Source organism: Tauraco erythrolophus, chromosome 7 (assembly GCF_009769465.1).
Source record: "Tauraco erythrolophus isolate bTauEry1 chromosome 7, bTauEry1.pri, whole genome shotgun sequence".
NCBI lineage: Eukaryota > Metazoa > Chordata > Aves > Musophagiformes > Musophagidae > Tauraco > Tauraco erythrolophus.
In genome coordinates this window covers 46,862,914-46,888,007 of record NC_141471.1, presented here as the reverse complement: position 1 = coordinate 46,888,007, position 25,094 = coordinate 46,862,914, and the positions used below count along the sequence as shown (strand labels likewise).

The following is a 25,094-nucleotide window of genomic DNA, read 5'->3' as shown; positions in this document are numbered from 1 at the left end:
ATCTGTGTTCTTATATGCCTCCTTCTGGAAAAATGAAAACATCCATCTCCTATTTGTGATCTGAATTGTGTGGAATACACCACAGAATATAAACAAAAGATAAGGAGGGTAGAGTGTGGGTGGGCAATGGTGCAGATTTATGAAAGGTGCCTGTTTTATGTGAGTTTAGTTCTTGTCCTGTTTGATGGAGTTCCAGGACAGTCTGAAATGCGGGCTTCAGTCATGGTAGGTAAGAGAAGCTTGATAAATAAGGTTTAAGCAAAGCTGAGGTTACGCAATATCTGAAGGGCAGCAGGACTACATCAGTAGGTGGATGAGTAAAATTTTAGTAGAAAGTTATGTAACATCTGAAGGGCACCAAGAGGAAATTTTCATTTTCTTCATTTTAATTATGCTTTTCTTCACAAATTCTTAATGCTATGTGTTTGTAAAAACACGGAACAGCTATGGCAATGCCAAGTTCTATCAGATGTGAGTTTACTATGGAGGAGGCAGAGGGATGTGGGTCCTCAGTGGTACCCAATCTGTGTGTTACACATGTGAGCTCTGTCACAAGGTTGAGTATTTTAGTGGGACTGTGCAGCTTCCCCTTTTCTTCTCATCTGCATCTTTGCCTCTGCATTCTGTATTCTTCCATACTTGATCTGTAATTGCTGATACAATTTTTCTTTAGATTGTGTTTGATTTTTGCTTTTAAATTAAAGTACAAAATAATGAGTCCTTAGAAGAGAAGGACAGAAATAACCGAGGGCTTGCTTAGTGGGTTACTGTTAGCGGCTAGTGGACTGTAAAAGTCTTAAGGAGAAATGCCTGCATGTTAGAGAGCGTGTTGTAAGTTAGGGAGGAACAGTGTTTCTGAAAGCTTGTTAGAATTAACTAGTTCTCTGCGCTGTCATGTATTTGTGGCCCGACTTTAACCTGACTGTGGAGAAGACTTTGTGACGTTTTGAAGGTCAGTGGGACACTGCCTTGTTTGTAGATTTGGAACCTAAACAGCAGTGAACAGTAATAGGAATATGTAAAAGCTGTATGACCACACGTGTGGTTTCTTCATTATTGCACACATGCTTAATGGTTTCTTGCACTGGGTTCTAACAGCCGCTTTGTAAGCAGCTGTTACGCTTGTAATGAGTGTTACAGGTTGCAGGCTTGGGTGGCAGTCTACGGGTGAACTTCATTCTTGTGATATGTACTGAAAAAGCACATGCCTTGAAATGGACACCTTTGGGTATAGTTAGAAAGGAGATGGGAGAAATGATAAAAAACATATAAAAGGATACTTACTGATTAAAAAAAAAAAGGCAGGCCACACTAGGAGACAAAGAAGAAAATGGGGAGGGGGCCACAATGATGCCAGGTGTACAGCGAAGCATATCTATGGCTGAGGTTCAGCACAGGAGGGAGCGAAATTGTAGGTCTTCTCCACTGCCTGAATGCTCAGGTTGCTCAAATGAATTTAAATAACATGGTAAACATCAATATCACTAGAATACCAAAAAAATGCTCATTGGTTATGGATTCATGTTTGTAATTTATGTTCTCAGGTTAATTTTGATAAGTGATCGTCCTATGTGGCACTGTTAATATAAATCGAGACAGTAGTAAAATTTGCTTCTGAATTTTTACATTAATTCTGATGTTGAATGTTCTGAATACAGAGTTTAAGGTGCAGTAAGTACATGAGGAATGCATTGTTTTTACCTCTGACCTAGTGTAGCAATATTCTGCAATAACCTATCATGGGCTTTTTGTTGGAATGAGGCTGATGTACATTACAATTCCTAGAAATAATATGCAGAGGTTTTCAAAACATTCTGTTTTTATGTTACTGAAGCATCCAACAGTTTCACAACATTTAATTGCTTGGAACATCTCGGGTTGAAACTCATCTAAACAGAGCTTTATGAGCAGGGTTATAATGTCATCTGGGAAAAAAAAAAAAGAAATCCTTTTAACCCATTCACAGCAGTTTCATACTTTTTTTGGCACCTCATAAAAATGGTAGACAGACATTTGTTAAAGGATTGATGTTATTTGTTACTGTAGCAAATTCCTAATTCTTGCTTCTGAGTCTTGCCTCTTCAGTATGCTCCTCAAGGTCTTTCCCTGAGGATTACAATATTTTCAGTCTTTTAGTGCAATGACAATGAAGTGGAACATGGAATATTTTTCTTCTGATGTTTGTCTGCAACTGCCAGAGCCTAATTTTCATTCAAATTGTTGTGTTACTACATCTGACTTCTACTGTACATGCAGAAACTCTACCCCTGGATATACAGCCTTTGCAATAATGGTTACTGTACATAGACTGTGTATGCTTGAATGATTCTGACTGTATTCATAACTCTTAGAAAACTGATGGGCTAAAGAACATGCTGTGCTTTGGGGACAGGAATGAAGGACTGTGAGGACTCCTAAAATTGGTTATGCACTTGAAGTTCTCATGAAACCGTATGCTGAGCCTTGTTCCTGACACATCCCTGCCCAGGCCAACTGAGGTCACGGTTGTGTGTTGCTGTCTGTCAGTGGCAGCTTTGACTGAGAATCTTGCCATCCTCCACCTTGCCTCGCTAAGTCTTTTTTCCACCTTGTTAGCCTGTAGGTCTGCTGGTGAACTGTTTGGCTTCTCCATTGCTGGGTCTCTGTAATTGTTAGGTTTAAAACAGTTTCTTTTAAAGCTGAATCATTTTGATAGAGCAGCCATGAAAGAGTTGAATTGCGAAAACTGAGGGAATAGCGAGCTTTTAGATCTGATCTGCTGGTAGTGAGGATGGCCTGAGATTTGGGTGTTACATCACCCAGTTTACCACATACTGACACTAGCAGGAATAAAAACACAGCAGTAGAGTTCTTCTCAGAGTTGGACTAACACATGGACTTCTCTGTGTGTTTTATCTTTCTTGTTTTAAAAATTGGCTTTCCTGGACTTAACAGACTAACACTGAATATTGACTGCAGTCGACTTATTTCTGTCAAAGGTTTAAGTCTAATATATGTTTAGTTGCTGCATCTTGTTCTCAGTTTCATGCAGAGCATGTTGCTTTCACATGATAAACGTATTTGTGTAATTTCTTAAACTTTCCAAATTTAATTAGGAAATTTGAGTCTTCTTTCATGCTAATCAGTAATGCATTCTGTCATTTTCAAATAGTCCTGCTTTGCTTTAGAGTTTTTACTTAATTTTATAGTTAATAAAATCTCACAGTTATATTCTTATACATACTTGGAACAGAAGGAGCTGATGCATGTTTCAGCACCTATTTCTTGGTCTATATTGGGAGTTTTGGTTTCCTTACTAACTTCTGAATTCTTAGTGAGAAGCTGATTTTTATATTCAGTATTGTAGAAAGATCTTTGCGTGTCCTTTCTGGGTGGGTCCCTAGTAGAAATTACATTGCTTTCATTTACTCTGATTTGGTGGAGTTCTGTTGCTTACAGATTTTTATTTGGCTTTCTAGCCACACAGGCTTTGCATAGGTTATTACAGCTAGCTCTATAGTGGTGGTGTACACAGGAAAATAACCTCTGTTGAATGATTTTAAGCTTAATACATGTTGTAAGCCATGCATTCATATAACTCTAATGTAAATAAATTGTAAGCTTGAAAAATGAGATAAGCTCCATGTATGTGCATTTTTATCTCCTAGATATAGTTATAACCAACTTCTGCTGAACATTCATTGCACATCTTTACATGGTAGAGCTCCATTTTTTAAATGCACATTACAAGCCAGCAATCAGATACACTGTTCAGCTGTTTGAGTACATACCTCAGTGTTACAATAGATGTTTTCAGTTCTTTGGTATTATCTAAGCTTCCATGAGCTTTTTGTGGAGCATGTCGAATTTGTAACTGGCTGCAGATCCATCAGTTGTCTTGCATGTAATCAATTCTCACCAAGATAAATAGGATTAATCTAGCTGATAGAATGGTTGTATCTGAGTTACCTATATGCCATGTCCTTCATCCGATTTGACCTAATTAGTGGAGGTGGATGGGTGGGACAGGTTCGCTAGGCCTCTGTCTCTGCTTGATTCTCAATTCTTTTGAAAGCTCCCCTTGGGTGATTTAAGCTGTGCTGTGTCAGCAAGTTCTTGATTCAAATTAACATTCAAGTGGCTAAGAAAAAGTAGTATTATCCTTAGTTACATTTTACACAGTATTCAGTTATTCTTTACTCCTTAGATGTCTAAAGATAGTAATCATTATTTATTTTTAAATAAATATATTTTAAAAATTTGTTTATATTTATCCATTTTTATCCTTTCTTATGCTTGCACCTGGGGAAACAGGACACTTGCTTCAACCAGGCAATGTGTTAGGTCCTGTCTGGCAGTTTGGCCCCTGCACATAGCGGCTGCAGCTCCGCGTTGTCAGACATCCGTGCCTGTGTCCCTTTTGTTTTCATTATTTGTTACTGTATTTGGTCGTCAGCATAGGCTACTGATGGTCTCACTGATCTTCTAGCCTCTCACTAATCACCTAGACTTTCTCCATATCCAAGGCAGTTCAGTGGGTGTCTTGGCACTTTACCTTACCTTCTGGTCTCCTGCCTTAGCCGTGTTACAAGAAGCGTGGAGGTCTGTTGGCAGAGAGAGTGACTTCTCTGAACGCCCGGCAGGTCAGCAGCTGCCCACCTGCTGGCCTCCTGATTTTTCTGGCCTCCAAACTTTTTTCAGGTGGCTGTGAAAAATGTAACTGACCCTAAATAGGAGATGCAAGGAGATGCTGCCCTACTGATTATTGCCTCTTTTAGCATGGGTATTCACACTGGTTTATGTTACTGCATGGCCACAAACGAATATAGAGGTTAAATTCCACTAGTTACATGCCTTGGTAATTTGACCTGTAACTCCATATGTACAATCAGTACAAAAATGATAGAAATATGATCTGTCAGTGGCCAGATTTATTTCAGACTTTTGATACAGCAAGCAGCTAAGCCCAGTGGGTTTCTTAACTCCTCAAAATACAAGATTCCACTGTTGAGTTTTGGTTTTACAAAAAGATGAAAACGGTGTCTGGGAAGTAGTGGGTGATGAGAGCAGAGTAGCATCTGCCTCTTCTGGCAGTGAGTGAGCTCACTTACAATGTGAACCACTGCTGAAATCTTTAGTTTTCATTCATACCTCATCTCTATTGATGGTGAGCACATTGTCTTGAAAGATCTGTTGCTTCCTTTTTGACATTACATAGCTCTTTTTTTATGACAGAAATAAAAATGATAGGCCATGTAAGCAATTGACATTCTTGTGTGCATTTTGAAGACACATTTAGCTCAGGTGTAGAGAAGAAATACAGCCACACTCTAGTTTTCCAAAGCTATCAGAGAAATGATTCAAATAGATTAAATAGTTTTGTTCTCCACAGATGGAAAACGTCTAGCACTGTGGTAAATAGTTTTTGGAAGGAGGGGAGGGGAAGTCAAAGGATTAAGTCTTGAATAGAGGTGACTAAATATTTTCTTTCTAAAATAACTTTTCTAGAAAGTGATCACTTTTTTTCAACAGAAAGCCTTCTTCACTTGCTCTTTTAGTTCAGCAAGTACAGAATGACTGAATTGCAAACACAATTTTTGAAGTGTTTCAGCTTGTTGACTGTATTCATCAAGCTGTGTGTATGTGATGTCTCTTCCGAATGAAAATCTCAGTATTTATAAACAGTACTGATTAGTAACAAACGAAAGAGTGGGCATCTATGTTACAACTTTCCCATTCTGATACATTTTTCTAAATATTTTTCCTGAGTATCCAGATGTCTCCTTAAGACTGGGAAATAAAATCCTGGGACTGTGAACTGTAGATTTCAAGTTTGTTTCATTGTGGTCATATCTCTGCACTGTCTTCATGTTGACATGTTGCAGCTATAAGTTTCTGTAAAAAAAAAAAAAAAAAAATCTTTAAAGAAGTTTCTTTGCGAAATCAGTGGTTTTGCCAAGAAGAAACTTTTCATATAGTTTTGGCTTGGGGGAGATAGTGACTGGGTTTTGTGCTTCTGACCTGAGGGTTATGAATGAAAATGCCGAGTTGAGCATATAACTAGCAGAAAGTTTGGCTAAGAAGGGTGGTGACCTAGGTATTGTTTAATAATTTACCTGAGTAATTCATAACATTGGACACAATTAGTGATATTGCTAAACTTGGATTTCACAGTTATTTGCAATTGCAATCGCTTTTGGCTGATGCCAACTTTAACCTCTTAAAAATCTTACTTTTAAATGTGTAAATCAGTGTGCAAGACAACTCTTGGATGCCCATTCCTATGAGATGCTGAGTTCCTTCATTTCTTAGATTGCATGAGGACATGGCATGGAAGGACGTATAACCGTCCCTTCCCAGTCCCTCAGTACACCATTATAATGATTCTCACGGTCTGGTGGTTTAGGAAGGTTATTTACAGAACAGCCAGACACCAGTGTGTTTCTCCCAGGAGTAAATAATGCTGGATAGTAGTGGGCACAGGTGATGGGATGATTAATACTTTTTCATCAGATGTGGTTTATTTTGTGTTTTTTTTTTCTTGATATCCCCTAACATGTTTCTATGACTCTGAACAGTGCTGTTTGCGATTGCATTGTGCATCCCCAGAAAACCTTCCATGTTGTATCATAAACTTAAGTAGCTATGCAGCTGAAGTAGCTGAGCCCCTTGAAAAGGTGAGGAGAAGGTCCTTTGGATAAAGAACTTGAGTGGCCAGATCTGTAATTTGTTATCGATGTGTTGTGTACACCTTGAAAAATTGGACATTAGTAACCTTATAGTCTTTTAACATCAATTGTTGTACAACTAACACTCGCAGCGTTCAGCCCTGAAAATAACTGACTGGAATGCAGTTCAGCGTAGGAAAAAAGTGCTAGAGAAAGTCAATTGATTGTGAATTTAGTGACCTAATCCTCTTCCCTATGAGGAATAGTCTGAGGCCCTACAGTAGCAGCCTTTGCACTGGTAGTCTGAGCCATTTCAAAAACAGATGAGAAAGGGAAAAAGAGTATTCTGTCTTGAAAACAAGGAATAAATTAGCACCCAGGAAGACCTGCTGTGTCCGTTGAAGCACTGTGGGTGAGGCAATGCTGCTAGCTGAGTCATTCCCCTCGCTTGATGGTCAAGCTGGTAATACCAAGATAGTAACTGACAGCTGGAAAAGCAGCTTCTGTTGGGGGAATTGAAAATGCTGTTTTGCCTTCTTCTGTGACTTTATTCCTATGTTGGTAATGAAGGCCCTAATTTTTTTGCTTTGCTAGAATAAACCTGCTTATTTTTCACTTTTAAAATTTATCTAGTGTATGAATCAGTTCAGGTTAGGCTGGCGAGCGCTCTGTTAGTTGCTTTCTTGGAAATAGTAGGTTCACGTGGGGTAACGTGTGTGTGGGCAGACTTCCAAGGGAAGGAACTTGAGAGGAGGCTGGAAAACCCTCCGACGATTGTGTTATATATCCTGCCAGGCTTGTTGAGTAGACATGAGGGCTGATGTCCCCAGGTTCTCAGAAGAAGCCTGCTCTGACAGAGGTAGATCAGTACGTTCTGACAAGAAACACACAGTGGAGAAGCAGCAAGCTGTTTGAAGAGCGCTCCTGATCATGACACCGCTTTATAAAAAGTCAGGAGAAAGTGAATTCCCTCCCACTGCCCACTCCTGTCCTGCATGGCCTGTAATTTACATGAGTTCTGTTATGAAGAGCAGCAAAAGAAATGTCTTCAAAGCATCAGAGGGTGCAAAAAGAATTACCACCTTGCTCAAGAAATTTTTGTTCTGTATTGCTGTTGTAGGTTAGGATGGTTATTCAGCTGGCTTCCTGCCTGGTGTCCCACATCACTGCTACACCTTAAAGAGGCTGAGGACAAAATGCTAAAATGTAAGTATTTGGGTTTTAATAAGATTTATAGATAGAACTAGGTTTTGTGTAAATTTACATTAAATATAATCAAAAATAGTTTTTAAATGGCTTTTATACTGTGATGAAATGAACAGGTTTAGAATTAGATTTTCATTTTTCCCTTATTTAGATGTTTGATTGTAGGCTCTCTATTTTGAAAGGGAGCTCCTGTTTAAAACAGTGGTTTCCGTAGAATGTACTTCATATTTTATCAGGCATGTCTAGCAACATCTTTTTTTTCCCCACTCTCTCCTCAGGTATTGCAAGCACATACAATAAACGATATGTGTATATATCTAATGGAAATAAAATATGGACGCTGACATTCTCTCCGGATCTTTCGCATAAAACTCCACTTGTTCTCCTGCATGGGTTTGGAGGAGGTGTTGGACTGTGGGCTCTCAATTTTGAAGAGCTCTGTGAGAACAGGACCGTTCATGCTTTTGACCTCTTGGGATTTGGACGGAGCAGTAGACCACACTTTGACACTGATGCTCGGGAAGCAGAAAATCAGTTTGTGGAATCTGTAGAAGAATGGAGAAAGGAAGTGGGGTTAGAAAAAATGATTTTACTTGGACACAACCTGGGTGGATTCCTGGCTGCTGCTTACTCATTAAAATACCCATCAAGGTATGTGAAAATAGAGGAATGAAGGAATTCCTTTTCTGTATTTGACTAGTGATTTTAACTCAGATTTTATTTCATCGGGCTCTTCATAAATTATCTTTAAGTAAATGACTGTGCTGATTTAAAGATACTCGATAACTGAATTTTAAGCCCAACGTATTAATTGTACGGTTTGTTTCCAGGTGAATAGAAATAACTAGATATGGTAAACATGTTTTTCTGTCTACTTTTCTGTACCTCTGGTTTTGTTCAGTACTCCCTTGCCGTGTTGTACGGCAAAATAGCAAAGCTCGTATTTATGGATGAATGTGTTGTGACATCTCTGATCAAGCCTAAGTTTGTGAAGGGAATATAGGCCTGTTTCTGCCAAACTTCCAATTATTATGGACAACATTGGAACTTCTCAATGTAATTCCCCTAGTTAATTTATGCTTATATGTTAGCAGTCGGTCTGGTGCCAGCACGGTGATGTAAAAATTATTTCAGTGACTGTTTGATTTAAATTGTCTGTATGCTGCTTCATATTTCTTCTTTGCAAAACACTCCATCTGCAGCAGTCCTGTAATTGTATTTCATCAGTGTTTTCTGCACTACGTTGTGGCCAATAGGTAACCTATTTTTTTCCCTTTAAAGTAATAATTCGGGTTGTTTTTTTGATATAGTCAGATTATGTAGCCCCTGATGAGCTAGGATCCCAACTGAGGTCATTCTGTATTAAAAAAGGACATTGCTTTTGTTTAGATACATATAGTGGACTCCTGTGAAAAAAATGTGAATATAAGTTTAGCTTTCCACGTCATATGGCAGATTCTATATTACCCAAAACATATCTTATTCTTTTATATTTGCATCAATTTATACCGTATACATTTCTTTGCCTCTCATTTTGGGATTTTGAAATAAATACATAACATCATTTTTTCCTGAAACACTTTGCCTCTGTCTTTCCAAATGGACAAGAGCTGACACGTGCTACCGGAAATGATGTGTGAAAGTAGGCATGTGTCTATGTCCCAAGTTGCAATGAAGAAATGCAATCCTCTGCTCTAGGGATGTAAACCTGTTATGCTTGTGGGCATAAAGCAACTTCTACCTAACTGGAGTTAGTTTCTTGTAGGAACGACTTACTTCAGAAGTTTAGAAACTAGTATCTGTAAATGGTGCTATCCCATCCTTGTGGGATGGGATATTGTTTCTGCTGACTTGTATCAAAAGTGACACTTCATGTTTTTATGCCTCACTATGCTTAAGTTTGAGTTAATTAATTTGGGAGTGGTTTAGTTTGTGCTCTCACAGTACTAATGTTTCCCTGAAATTAAACTAACACCATCAAATTAGCCAATTGACTGGTAGAATTTTAAGATGTCATTGAGTCAAGTGATAAATATAGCACAGCTTTCAGCCAGATTATCTAACAATGCATTAAAGGCTTAAGGGATTCTGGATACATATTGTTAGGAAAGGAGATCTATTTCTCCAAGCATAGATGATCCGTTAATTTACTACATTATACCAGAGTTGTTCTTGGGACAAGTGAGTTTACTAATCCAAAAAGATTCCTATTTAGAATATCCCTGAGTGGTGGCGGGTCATGATTTTCAAATACTGCAACTTCTGAACTACTGCTTTTGCTATGAGTCTCATGGTCAACTTCACGTTATCCATTATCCTTAGTCTTGATTACCAAAAGGAGAAATGCCAAATAGGAAGGAAAGTATTGAGAAAGGAAGCAGGGGAAAAAAGCGTACTCTATTTTTATTCAGGTGACTGTTGTGTTATGTTTAATGCTATAGTTTGTGCACCAAATGTGCTCTCCTGCTTAATTTGAGTAGTTAAATTCTGCCCAGTTCCTCTCTTACGGTTGGCGTTTGCTGCTGTGTGCAAATGCACTCATGGCTGAGCTGAGAGCAGCGAAACATCTTTGTGAGCTTAATTCTTTTCAACTCTTTATTTCAAGCACAGACTTGTGGTTTCCCGGCTGATTGCAGTCCAGAAGTAGCCTTCGTAATCACTTCTGGCATCATTTTAGGTGCTAATAACTCTGCTGTATTAAATATCTAATCTCATGGCTTTGAAAGAGAAGGAAGTCATGAAGAAGAAAGTGAAGATGATGAAGCTTGCATGGAAAATCACCTTAAATATGCAAAACTATAGTTAAGAGTCACTTTTTCAGAAATTGGCAGTATCTAGGACAATTAGAGCAGGTGTCATTATGGGATTAAACAGAAATGGACAATTTCAGTCTACCAAGATGAAATAGATTTTTTTGCTTGAGGGGGACTCACAGCATGAAGCGACTGATAGTTGCATGTACTGGAGACTCCTACTCTGTACTGAGATTCTTTTGAGTAATAATTTTGTAAATTATCTCTCTGATGTTTCTTTCATGACCTAAAATCAATAAATTTGGAAAACATCTGCTAATTTTGCTCTGCCTCTTTCAGTTCAAATTTTACTTTGATAAGGTGATTCTTCAGATAAATTGCATCTCTTCTTACAACAGAGATCTTAGATGGCTTGGAAAAGAAGAACTTTTAGCAAGTTTACTTAAATGAAAGAGATGCAATTATCTTCTTTTCTCTCAAATTAAACTGCTCCTGCAAATAGTATTAACTGAGCATATATATGTTAGGCTATTTTTAAAAACAGAAACAAGATAGGCCTTTTTCTCCTATGTGTATGACGGTGGGTATCTACTGAATACTGAGTTTCTCATTGTGACATGAGCTTCCAAGTTTCTGGTGTTCATACATATGATTAGTTGCAATTCAGTCTAATTAGCAGTCAGAAGCAAAACCATTGATGAATCAGAAACTAAGTAATGAGCCACTATGATAGAAGTGACTAAAACAGATTGCATAGTCCACAGATAGCACATTTCCATCGTACTCAGTCGAAGAAAAATTAATGTACTCTAAATCTCTGAACCTTTTTTGCCAACAGGGTCAAACATCTTGTCTTAGTGGAGCCGTGGGGTTTTCCAGAGAGGCCTGACAATGCCGAACACGAAAGACCAATTCCAATCTGGATCAAAGCACTAGGAGCTATATTGAGTCCATTTAATCCGTTAGCTGGGCTGAGGATAGCAGGACCCTTTGGTGAGTTTTAGCTACTCTTAAATACTGTTTCTGTTTTCGTTGAACATAAACATGGGGCAGATACCCCATTAAGATAAGCTTTGTTGCAAGCCCATATCACTTGTAGAGAAAGGAGTTGGAGGAGAAAGTGGGAGGGATTGAGGAAAGACGAACTCTTAGGACAAGAGGGCAGACTCCTTCTATTAGAAATACTAGTACGATAGTTTATAGCAAACTACATTATATTATGTTGGTGCTGTTTAACATCTTTGTCAGCGACATGGACAGTGAGATCGAGTGCACCCTCAGCAAGTTTGCAGATACCAAGTTGCGTGGTGCTGTGGACATGCTGGAGGGAAGGCATGCCATCCAGAGGGACCTTGACAGGCTGGAGAGGTGGGCTTGTGAGAACCTAATGAAGTTCAGCAAGGCCAGGTGCAAGGTCCTACACGTGGGTTGGGACAATCCCAAGCACAAGTACAGGCTGGGTGGAGAATAGATTGAGAGCAGCCCTGAGGAAAAGGACTTGGGAGTGCTGGTGGATGAGAAGCTCAACATGACCCAGCAATGTGCACTTGCAGCCCAGAAAGCCAACTGTATCCTGAGCTGCATCAAAAGAAGTGTGGCCAGCAGGTCGAGGGAGGTGATTCTGCCCCTCTACTCTGCTCTCCTGAGACCTCACCTGGAATATTGTGTTCAGCTCTGGAGTCCCCAACATAAGAAGGACATGGAGCTGCTGGAGAGGGTCCAGAGGAGGGCCACGAAGATGATCCGAGGGCTGGAGCACCTCTGCTATGAAGACAGGCTGCGAGAGTTGGGGCTGTTCAGCCTGGAGAAGAGAAGGCTCCGGGGTGATCTTATAGAAGCCTTCCAGTACTTAAAGGGGTCCTACAGGAAAGCTGGAGAGGGACTTTTTACAAGGGCGTGTCGTGATAGGACAAGGGCCAATGGATTTAAACTGAAAGAGGGGAGATTTCGATTAGATAAAAGGAAGACGTTTTTCACTCAAAGGGTGGTGAGGCAGTGGAACAGGTTACCCGGAGAAGTTATGGGATGCCCCATCCCTGGAAGTGTTCAAGGCCAGGTTTGGTGAGGCTTTGGGCAACCTGATGTAGTGGAGTGTGTCCCTGCCCATGGCAGGGGGGTTGGAACTAGATGATCTTTAGGTCCCTTCCAACCCAAACCATTCTATGATTCTGTGATTATTGTAGACTACAGTTACAGTGAGTCAGATTATGTGGACGTCTATGGAGGAAGGCTGACAAAGAGGCATGGATGTGAAAAGGTTTTTTCTGTTTGCCTCCAGTCACAGACCATTTAGTTTCTTTTCCAGCTGCAGTTTGATGGACAAACAGGATTTCCAAATTTGATTAATGTTAGAAAGCAGTCTCTCATAAACTCATTTGTCTTTGCCCTGAGTTTAGAAAAGTTCAATTGAAACTGGATTTTTCCTTCAGCTGTTTTCTTACTACTCTAGCAAATTTTATGGGTCTCATTGGTGTCCTGCATTACATTGGCAGTCTATTCTTCATATTTCTGTTTCCTCAACAGCACTGACGAGATGTTAGATAAACTTTATATACCCTAATACTAGGACTTGGTAGGGATGACCAAAAATACTACAGTTCCAGTTTATGTGGGGAATGAGGAGAATGGTGTGACCGAATATTAAATTCATCATATATATTCCTTCTAGAGGGGAAAGAGGATATCTGTCTGTAACTCTCTGTACTACAGGAATATCTGTTGGAGAGGCTTGGAAAAAGATATCCTTCAGGCCGCTCACAAGTTAGGATTAACTCACCTCTTCATCGTTTTTAGGATTCAGTCTGCAGATGAACTAGTGACCTTTCTAGGCTTTGTTTACATTTAAACTTCATCTGTTTCTTAAATTTCTTCGTACAGCATATTAAAATATATATTCTAATCTATTTGATTGTTTACAGGAGTGTGACAAAATTAGCTTTTCTGACAAGCAGCATGTTTTGTCCAAACAGATATTTTTTTTCAAAGTAAAATGCTGATTCGATTAACAAAACAACCTGAAGCATATTGAGTGATAAGCACTGATTTAATGCCTTTTATCCAATAACAAATGCATGCATAAATCAATTCATGTGGAAGAGTTCAAAGCTGAGGTTGTCTCCCTTAGCAAGTCAGTGCAGTCAAAACCGCGCTGCAGAAGCAGACTGTGTCTTGGTGAAGTATCCCTAGCCTAGCCTTGCTTGTAGGTTGCTATGGAGGGCAGTAGTTTTCAAATTTTTTTTATCCATTTCTCACTTCACGTATTAAAAAAGTTTTCTGTCATCAACTTAATGTGCAGTTCTTGACAGATGAAGTATAGTCCTTAGAGAAGGGTAAGTTTAAACACCGCTGTGAGGTAGGCATCAAACCCAACCAGATGAACACACTGAACCAAACCCAGGTTTACTTGTACGTGCACATGTGCTTAAGCTGCTGGGCAGGCGTAGCTGTGTGATCCTCACTCTAAAGCCAATTGCTCTTGTTCAAAGGTATGAGTTAGGCACTTAAATGTGAGTCAAGTTCTTTGGGACATGGATATTTAATCACACCTGCAGGCAGATACTTAAACCTGGGAGAGAGGCAAAAACAAGAGAGATCTTTTTCTTTGAGTGGTGCCCAGTTAGTTGATTGGCATGTTTTCCTTCACTTAACTGGAACAGTCACCCAGGAGGCTGACAGCATAGGGAGGGGTTTCAGTGCTTTGATTGGGTTTGTGAAATCCATTCCTAGAGCTGAACACCTAAAAATTCCTCAGGACAACAGTGATCTCACCGTGACCACACCCTTTCTGTGTAACTCAGAGCCTTCAGTGTTAGTATTTCTTTTAGCGTTTCCATAGACAATGTGGAAAACATCAGCCAGACAATTGAAAATGTCTCCAATAAACATTGCAAGAATGAACCAATGTGATTTCGTTCCAAAATTTGTTCCAAGGTGCTTTGACTCTTTGTTTCATTCACCCCTTCAGATTCCTAGGAAAAGGAATTAGACTCACAGGCAAAGCATTTTTTATCAAAATGGAAAGTAAATTCTAAAATTTGGTATCTTTCAGTCCCCTGGTTGTTGAAGATGGGGTTCCTGTGGCCTCTATGCTGGTAGCAGGGGAGGGCACAGAATTAGTCTCTTTCTTCCAGGTACTCTTATTCCAAGCCAACTGTATCATTTGTGTTTAAAAAAAAAAAAAAACACACAGAAAAAGACAGAAGTCCAGCAATTGAACTCTCTATAGAGAAAACAAGCAGCAGAGCAACTTGCAGAATGTTTGCAAAATCTTCATCACTTCAGGACTTAAATCACTGTTTCATAAGGGAATTATTTTCTCCTACACTGTATTAGTTTTCTAAATTGCTTTAAAGCTTACATAAGGGCATGTTGCAATAGTCTAATCTCAAGGTTACAAAAGCATAGATCACTGTGACAAGGTCTACATAAATAGTACCAGGCCTTTGGCCAGGAGCAAATGGGAAGAAGTGACATCATCATAATTGCACGGATTAACAACAGTACTTTGAGTTAATAAACCCAAGTGGTAAACTGTGAGCCTCTCTCTTCAGGGATGAATAATAGTCTTAGACAAAGATTAGCCTTTGGTGAGGCTCTTCTCCCAAAGATCCATCTGCTCAACTAGAAGAGGCTTCTTTCTTAAAGGTGATTCAGAATAGGAGCTTAACTTGAGAAAGCTCCCGCACGACATTCTTCTCTCTAAATTAGAGAGTCATGGGTTTGATGGATGGACCACTCGGTGGATAAGGAATTGGCTCAATGGCCGCACTCAGAGAGTAGTGGTCAACGGCTCAATGTCCAAGTGGAGACCGGTCACGAGTGGCGTCCCTCAGGGGTCCGTGTTGGGCCCGACCCTCTTCAACATCTTTGTCGGTGACGTGGACAGTGGCATGGAGTGCACCCTCAGCAAGTTCGCCGATGACACCAAGCTGTGTGGTGCCGTTGACACGCTGGAAGGGAGGGATGCCATCCAGAGGGACCTTGACAGGCTGGAGAGGTGGGCCCGTACCAACCTCATGAAGTTTAACCAGGCCAAATGCAAGGTCCTACATCTGGGTCGTGGCAATCCCAGGCATAAATACAGACTGGGTGGTGATTGGATCGAGAGCAGCCCTGAGGAGAAGGACTTGGGAGTACTGGTGGACGAGAAGCTCAATATGAGCCGGCAATGTGCTCTTGCGGCCCAGAAGGCCAACCGCGTCCTGGGCTGCATCAAGAGGAGTGTGGCCAGCAGGTCGAGGGAGGTGATTCTCCCCCTCTACTCTGCCCTTGTGAGACCTCACTTGGAGTACTGCGTCCAGTTCTGGAGCCCCCAACATAAGAAGGACATGGACCAGTTGGAGAGGGTCCAGAGGAGGGCCACGAAGATGATAAGAGGGCTGGAGCACCTTTCCTATGAGGACAGGCTGAAAGAGTTGGGGCTGTTCAGCCTGGAGAAGAGGAGGCTCCGGGGTGACCTTATAGCGGTCTTCCAGTACCTCAAGGGGGCCTCCAGGAAAGATGGGGAGAGGCTGTTCAGGAGGGCCAGTTATGATAGGACAAGGGGTAATGGTTTTAAAATAGAGGGAGGTAGGTTCAGGTTGGAAATTAGGAAAAAATTTTTTACTATGAGAGTGGTAGAACACTGGAACAGGTTGCCCAGAGAGGTGGTGGATGCTCCATCCCTGGAGACGTTCAAGGCCAGGTTGGACAAGGCCCTGAGCAACCTGATCTAGTTGGAGATATCCCTGTTCCTTGCAGGGGGGTTGGACTAGATGACCTTTGAAGGTCCCTTCCAGCCCTAACCATTCTATGATTCTATGATTCTAAAGCCTGAACTGGCCCACGAAGGGACTCAGTTCTCTACATTGGCTGTTAAGAGACCATGGGGACAATAGCTTCCCTAGGTTAAATCTCTTGATTTATACTAGTTCTTGTGCCTTACACTCACATCAAGATTTCTACACCTGTAGTTCAGCATAGACTTCTGTTCTTTCAACTGAACACTAGTTAGATGAACTAGCTTCAGAAGATGACAGAAGAACACAGACAAATTTGAGGAAGAAAAGCAGCCCAGCTTTTTCAACAGTGCCTTCTGGTTCTGAAAAGTGGGATGCTTTTGTCCCACTTGGTGCTGCCAGAGCAAGGAGAAAAGCAGAGTTGATATCGTATAAGACTAAACTGGTGACAAAGAGATACTTTGCTTAGCCCGTTTTGGTGGTCTCCTTTGCATGTTTCTTCTGTTGCTGCAGTGGCCCTTCTCAAACATTCCCTGTGTGTATTCAGCAGGGATTGATTTGCCCCTCTTCTGGTGCAGCATAAAATCCATTAGAATATTTGTTTCGTTCCTGTTTTGTGTAGTGCCATTGTGTTTTTCTAAGACATGCAAGTGGTGAAACAAAACATTGATTTAGAAGTCATCAAGCTTAGCCACGAGTTTTAAGGGAATGTGTTTGCTTAATGCTTTTCATTACAACTCTCCAATCTGACAGTTATCTATATTAATTCCTCCTCTAATAGTGTTTTCTGTTTTAACAGGATTAAGCCTTGTTCAGCGTTTAAGACCAGATTTCAAGCGAAAGTATTCATCAATGTTTGATGATAACACTGTGGCTGAATATATCTATCACTGCAACGTACAGTCACCCAGGTGAGTATGAGTTTTCCCAGTGTGTGTTTTGAAGGCTGTCTTTCGTTTACTGAGTGCTTGCTACTCCCTCCAATGGCCATGGCAACAGTGTGCATCTTTTCTTTTTTAAATTGTAACATTCGTTCTATTAATTGAAGAAAAAAAAAAAGCACTTTTTCTGAATTCCAGAAACTGATAAATGTAAAAGCTATCCCAATTCTATATTTCTTCTAAACCATCTATGTGTTAATTCTGAGAGAGTTTGGGCACTATTTTTTAATAAAAAAGTTGTTACAGTTGTTTAATTTGTAAAGAATTTCTTAAAGAACTTTGAAAAATAAAGCATTTCGTTCTTTTAAGTGTTATCACTGAGAATTGTAAAAACACAGGCTCTTTTTCTTGGAAATTATGTGCAAACCTTGGAAACTTTTGTTTATTAATAATAAAAAAATCCCAGCCTCGTGTACTATTGCAGTCTATGTTATTGAAAGGCACAGATGCTCCAATTTAGAGAAAAGGCAGATCCAATGGAAATGTAATTGTTTTTACCCTTTTGAATGATTTGAAGTGGTGAAACAGCTTTCAAGAACATGACTATTCCTTACGGATGGGCAAAAAGGCCGATGCTGCAACGAATTCCACAAATGGATCAAGACATTCCTATCACTGTGGTCTATGGAGCACGTTCATGTATAGATGGCAATTCTGGCAGCACTATTCGGTCTCTGAGACCAAATTCGTATGTGAAGACAATAGTAAGTTGACTTTTAAAGCAATTGTTTGTTTATTGTGTGGATTTGTTTAAATCATATCTGTGTTTTATCCCAGTTGTGGAAATGCTGGCCCTTTGGTTTAAAGCCTGGGATAATAACTTCGTATTTCTGTAGTGGAGAGAGAGAGAAAACAAGTGTTAGATCAGAGAAAACGTAGACAAAAGATTATTGAGTTCCCAGAGTAAGAAGGAAGCTTACTGTAGCGCTACAAGCTGAATTAAGTCTTTGAGCAAGGTCAAAATATTTCACTCTGCAATGTGCTAATACAAGTAGTTTTTGCGGTCACTGGTAAGTGTCCGAGGTTTTGTTTATGTTTTAAACCACAGCAGTCCTAACATCTGCATATGTGTATGACATAGTGAAGAGGCTCATTTAAAATGTGTGTACTTGCAACTTGATGCAAGTGTGCACACTGCATTTTTTGTTGATTTCGATAATACTTTGAAAATTCATTTGTTTTTCTTCACGTGTTGTCACATCAGTCAGCCATGATAATTAAGTATGCGTATATGTTGCAATGCTATGAGGTGATAAAATGTTTGAATACACCAGCTGTCTTTTTACTGATGCCTAGATCTATCTGGACAGAAGTGTACAATACATGATGTTGATAGTATACTACAAGAAGTAATTCAAATAAAATTTTACAATCTTGATGCAGCTGATAACAGAGTTGAAGCCTAGAGAAAGGCATTATTATTGAACTGTGTACATGTGTTAAGGAGCACAAATACTTTTCATAAATGTTGACATGCAGACTGGAAGTGTCACTTAACTGCTTAACCAGAGAGAAAGTTGTAACAAAAAGTCACTGTTAAGAAGTGTGCAGTAGATTGCTAGGATAAGCATATACCATTCAGGCAGATTTTTTCCAGTCTGGTCAGTGGCTTTTAGAAGAGACTGTGGAAAACTTTATGGTATTCCAGGTTAAAATTTTGTCAAGCCAAATGTAGATTCTGAAAGGTAAATTAGAGTGATAGAAATTATAGGGACATTCAAAAAAACGAAGGAGAGTAAGAAGCTGAGACATGGACTGGCACTGCTGTCCTTGGTAAAATGCAAAGAGGTTTTGAGATTTTATGATGTGTATTTCTAATTAATTTTTACTTTGAGTTTGTGGGTTGTTTTAACACAATAACATAGCTACACTTCTGTGGGCTTAAATTAGAGATTGAAAAGGGAGTGTTTTAATGGAAAGAGGGGAAAAACAGATACAAATTAGTCTTGGACTGATTATAAAATGGAAAGAAAATAGGTCAGGTACCTTTGGTGTACACTATGGTGATTGCTTGCTTCGTACCAGTTTTGGCAGAGAATGATAAATTATAGAAATAGGGTAACCGCTCTGTGTGTGGCTACTTATGCCCTTAATTTTGTTACACAGCTGTTGTGACATAACCTAGGTCACAAATGTGGGGGTTTCCCCCCATATAGTCCATCATTTGGATTTTACTTTTCTCTGCTTAACATAGTAGTTGTTGATTCGGAGGGTTGAAGTCTGCTGTATTCTTAATTGTTTATCCTAGTACCCTCTTTAGTCTCTTCCATATTGTTTTCGTTGTAAGAAAATACAAATTATTTAAGCTGTGTCTCATGCAAACCCTTACAGAACTAAAGAGCAACCTGGCAGAATTGTTTGAGTGGGGAATGAAGGGGATGAAGAATCAGAATCAGAAGTTTGATATGTAAAGCTTGTTCTCCCAAGTTTGTTCTGCAGTGACTTGTGTCTGCATGAATGGTGTTTTGGCTTTTTTGTTTCAACAAGGTGTGCAGTTGAATAAGCAGTAGTTTTACCCTCTTTTCCTGCGTAGCAAAGTTCCTTCAACAGGTGAAACAAGCTTTCATTTTTTCCTTGTGTCCACGGTCCTTTTTAGGCTGTATGATACCACCTCCTGGCAGCAGTTGTGCTGACTGCATTAACACAGACTGGCTGCGAGAGATCAGTTCCAGTTTTGAAATTTTTCTTTTCAATAATGTATCAAGTAGGTAATGTGTCCAAGCCAGGTTCTTCACATATCCCAGTATTTATTTATTTGTTTATTACGTTCTTGTGATTTTGACCTGTTTCTTCACCTTTATCCTCTAGGCTATCCTTGGTGCAGGTCATTATGTGTATGCTGATCAACCGGAAGACTTCAATCAGAAAGTGAAAGACATCTGTAATTCTGTGGACTGACTGTCTTCTGTTCTTTAGAAAGTCAGCATTTGATAGCCATGCTCTCTAGGAAATCACTAAAGAATGCAGAGCTGATGGAACAGGCTCTGTTTGCACACTGTTTCTTCTAAGAAGCCATTTGCACACTTAAACCACTGAGTGCCTTTTTTTTGGGGTGGATAGGGAAATTTGAAGCAAACTTTGTACAGCTTTGTTTAAGGTTGGTCTTTAGATTATTGGCCTGTCATATATGAAATTATATATGTAACTTTTTAAACTGGAATTTTCTTCAAAATTTAATTGAATTTTGCACATGTTGAACTCTCTAAAAATGCTGAATTCTCCACTAACACAGAGAACTGCACCAATGTAGTTACAATGTATAAAACACAATTTGGTTTCTTTATAAACGTTTGTATTTTTTAGTTGATGTTTCATAGAAAGATTATGAAATTGTTTATATGTTTTATTTTTGGAATCCAGAACTCCATATACAATATTTTAAGAAGGTGAATTATTTTTTTTATTGGAGTGGTAACAGCTTATGAAGCTGATTTTGGGAGAGGGACAGGGCCAAACTAATGAGCAGTGTCTGTCACCGAAATGTGTGCGTTAGTTTGTAAGTGGCTCAATATTAGAAAATCATTCTTCTGCTGAATTTTATTTCGATTTCTCTCAAGGCATCTTTTTTCATCTGTGCAACTTTACGGAAGGCTCAGCTCGTAAGAGCCAATGATGTCACCAGCACTAATGCTTCCATAGATACTTTGATACGTAGAATTCAGTGATTTTAAAATACAGAAGATGGCTCGTTAAGTTACTCCGTCTTTTTTTAACGCTTTACCCAAAGATTTTCTACTAGCCTAAAACTAACAATTATAGATAAGTTGACAATATTTTGATTAGGACTAGGGAGTCGCCATCTGGATAGTGAGCGTAATTCCCTTTTTCTTTTGGTAGAAAACCTAGTCTGCTTTTTAGGAAATTCAGGGCAGAGGAGAGGCAGAGGGAGAATATTGATGTTCTGGAATAATGATTGGGAACTACAGCAGGTTAGTGTATTTTAGTTAACATGCAGCCTCCCTATAGGAAGCATTCTTACTGGAATGAGCAATACCACTTAACAAATTATAATTACATATTTTGGAGATTCTTTGTATAATTATATATTTTAATTGAATATTTCAATATCAGAGATAATCCAGTCTCTGCATCTTTTTCAAATCGTAGTTTGACGTTAGTTTTCCACATGCTTAGTAAATTATATTAAGCAAAATACTTTGTCACTTTAAAGCCAAATTATGTGGTGGTTTGTTTTTTAACAAGTTTACATAAAACTGTTGATCTGCTTTTGAATATTAAATTGACTACTGAGGAGTTCTTGATACTTTTATACATAGAGAATTTGAATTAATGATAGCTCTGTCTTAAAGCTTGAATGGAATTCTGTGCATTTTTTTCTCAAACTAAGGAACTGTTGCACATATTTATGATGTGGAAGGCAAAGATACCTAAAATATTCAGGAAGTACTCTGAGTATGTTCCTAGCCAAACATAATGTCTCTTTCTGAAGGAGATATTTATATGGTGCTTTGTAAACATCAAACAGTCTTTGTGATTGCTTTGACTGGTAGCACTTTTAACAAGCTAAAGATTTTAGTTGAAATTACTATTGTATTTATTATTCAATTAGCAAATGCCAGAATTTTTTTAAAAATGTTGGGTTAGATGCTAAAATCTTGAGTTCAAAATGGAAAATCAGATATCAGTTATGTTTTTGAATATAAGCTATAAATTAGCAGTCATGCCAGCTTTTAGGCGGATGCCTTCAGTATGTATTTTTTCACCCTTTTCCATGTCTAATTTGTATTTTTCAACTTAAACGGCTGCTTTAATTGTGTGTAAAAACCTAATCCAAAAATATATTCTGAGTCTCCTCCAAATAACAAAAGGTGAAACAAACTATTGGTATTTTCAGATAGCACTTATTGATGAGAATTCTAGATTCCGCATCAAAAGATGGAAGTAGGGATAAAAATTGCACACTGAACGTGTGAATATTGTTTTAAATATCCCTTGCTTTTTCAGCTTATTGTACTAATAAGACTTGTTGCTGGAGTTTTGCACAATAAAAAAAAAAAGTAAATGTTATGTTTGGTTAATGTTAAGACATCATGCTGCTTTTGTAAAAATTTTGTGTAATTAAGCCCTGGAAATCAAGACTAATTAATAAGTTGAGCTAAACTATCCAAAATACGTTAAAAATACAGTAACGCTTATGTTTAAATATCTCAGTGTTCTTAGGTTTTCTTGAATTTAACTGAAACTGGTAAGGATTTGTCAAGTAGCTTCAACTCAGAATGCTGATTATATAATCAGATTATATAATACAATATAAGTACAATATAAATACAATATAAATCTGATTATATAATACGAAGAAAATGTTTGTTTGTTATCTTCCAGGCAGTATTAGATACTGCTGTGAAAGTCAAGATGGAATTTTGAATATCCTGTTGTGTGCAACATAACCCAATAGTTACTTTAATAAACATCGTAAGAGGTGCTGAACAGAAAATGAATGGCACGTACTGAAAAGACTTCTGAGCTAGACCTTTTGTGAGCAATTACTGTTAGGAATAAGCTCAGTTCCTCCAGAAGTGCTGTTTCAGTGCAATGACCAGTTGCTTAAATGTACTGAACACTGATGGCGCTATTTTTATTACAGCGCTGTAAAATAAGACAAGAATCGCAGGCATAAAGGCACTCAAAGATCTGTCCCATTCTAGCATCAAAATGAAGACAGCTGTGTACCAGAGGCTAGGGCATAACAAAAAGAAGCCAAAATATTAATAAAAATGCAAGATTAACTGTCTGAGTCTCCAGGACACACTCTTCTTCCTGAGGTGGTTGTGATAAAATTTTATTAAAGTAACTTAGTAATATTTTGTTTGCATGGCTGAGTTCATCTTATTACTTATTGAACCTTGCCAGATTAGATTTTAGTTCTGAAAAACTGATTTTTCAGAGAAGTAATTTATTGATAAGACTCTATAATAAAACATCCACAACCATCACAAGAAAGAGTCCCTGTTTGTATCTGATTGTGAAATGGAAATGAAGAATTCGTAGGTGTTGAGCTTGGAAAAATGGGTCTAAGCAAGAGAAATGCCATCATCAGGTATTCTTTAATCACTGGGGTTAAACCAATGCTGGCGTTTCTTTTTAAACCTTATCATTTTAAGGTTGCTACAACTGTTTGTGCTTAACTGATGTGACAGTCTCTGTCTGATATGCTCTCTGTGATCCATTGTGGTTCCTCAGATTCCCAGCCCTTCCATAGTTATTCAGCTTTTGAACTGGGAGTAAGACAAGACTAAATACAATAAAACCGTCTGGAATCAGTGTATGGGCAGACGTATTCAGAAATGCCTGTTTTGCCCCTGTTCAGTACAATGTGAGCCTCCTGAAGCCTAAGGCTAATAGTCAGCTGCTGTTTAAATGGGTGGTTTCTTGGGGCTTCTCCACATATCTGCCATTTTATTGGGTTCTTTTACGTTAACAAGTTCACCATCAGCCCACCCTGCGATGTTTAATCATGGCAGCGCACCCAAGTTGCCAGAAGCCTTAGTCTGGGGATTTATTTTGTAGGAAATGCCAAGTGAAACTTGTCAAAGGGTGAGTCACTAAAGGTAACCGGAGAGAGACATGTTTTAGTGGGACTAGTAAGATCGGAGCAGGACACAGGTGTGTGCAGCAACTGCTTTCTGGTATTAGTGGCAGTAGAGGAAAATGAATGGAGACTTCAGCTTTTCAGGCAGGTGATGGATGGAGGAGTGCCTAGAGCAGAGGCATGTAACATGGCAGCGTACACCACGAGGAACAGTAAGAGCTAGAAATGAATGAGACAGCTGAAAACAGAAAAATTCAGATAAAGAGCTGGGGGGAGTGACAATTTGCTTCAAGAGCCGATTCAGCTCTGGACAAGGATAAGGGAAATGGTGAGGGAAAGGCTCAGAGTGCCTGGGGCACAGAGAAAGCGAGGGCTGGCAAACGAGAGAGAAGAACCTGGCTGACGTGCGTGGGGTAGGTGTGAAGTTCTGGGCTAGAGCTGAGGTAGCCTGCTGCTGAAGGGGCGCCTGCAAGGAGACAGCAAAGCCTCAGGTGCCCAGTGTCTGTAATCCCATCAGCACATTATATTTTCTTGTATAATTAATTCCTCATTACCTCCCTAAACCACTGAATCATTGTCTTAACTATAGCTTTCTCTCTGGGTGCTGAAACTGGACAGCAAGCTAGCGTTTCCGGCTCCCAGCTCCCTTCCCTGCAGTTTTACTTGGGCAAGCTAAGGCTGTCACACAGTAAGGCAGCTTACCAAGGTAAGGAGGGTGCCTGCTGCACCAGCTGGAGGGAACGCTGTCTGGCAAGCGTGGATCTGCCGTACGCGGGGCACTGTAAAGTTTTGGTGTCCCTGCGTTGGCTAAAGCTTGTCCTCTGAACGCACGCACTGTTTCACAAGCTGGACGCCATTGCCTCAGACGGGTGCTGGGATGGGAAGCGTTTGAAGAATGGCTGTGTCCCGCAGCGCTTGGGAAATCGTGAGAAACGGGATTCTCACAAATCAAAACTGAGCGGATGGCGAAGCATGAGGTAAGGGAGACACTGGACTGCCTGAGGCAAGACGAAAAATCAAGATGTACAACAAGACTTGCCACTAAAGATCGTAAATCGGCCTTTTACAAGAGGAATGGAAGGCCTTGGCTCTGTTCCAGTTTGCCTTGTGTTTTGATCACAGGGATATCCTACCTTAAGGTTTTGGACCTGATCAGTAAAATGTAAAAATATAAAATAATGGAAATATTTGTCACCTGTATTTTAAAAATAAGAAACACAAGTAGCAAGAATGTACCACACTGAAATTTAGACATTCTTGGATACGTACGTAACTCATGA

General features: G+C 39.4%; 1 protein-coding gene across 1 annotated transcript in view; it reads left to right on the top strand.

Moving 5' to 3' along the window:
• Window positions 1-22,008, top strand: part of ABHD5 (abhydrolase domain containing 5, lysophosphatidic acid acyltransferase) — a 28,354-nt gene extending 6,346 nt beyond the window's left edge. The window contains exons 2-7 of the mRNA XM_086614773.1: window positions 7,768-7,853; window positions 8,132-8,504; window positions 11,445-11,599; window positions 17,123-17,234; window positions 17,782-17,968; window positions 20,073-22,008. Of these exons, the coding sequence (XP_086470899.1) occupies window positions 7,768-7,853; window positions 8,132-8,504; window positions 11,445-11,599; window positions 17,123-17,234; window positions 17,782-17,968; window positions 20,073-20,162 (1,003 nt within the window). The 3' untranslated portion in view covers window positions 20,163-22,008. The remainder of the gene's footprint in view (window positions 1-7,767; window positions 7,854-8,131; window positions 8,505-11,444; window positions 11,600-17,122; window positions 17,235-17,781; window positions 17,969-20,072) is intronic.
• The last annotated feature ends 3,086 nt before the right edge of the window (window positions 22,009-25,094 follow it).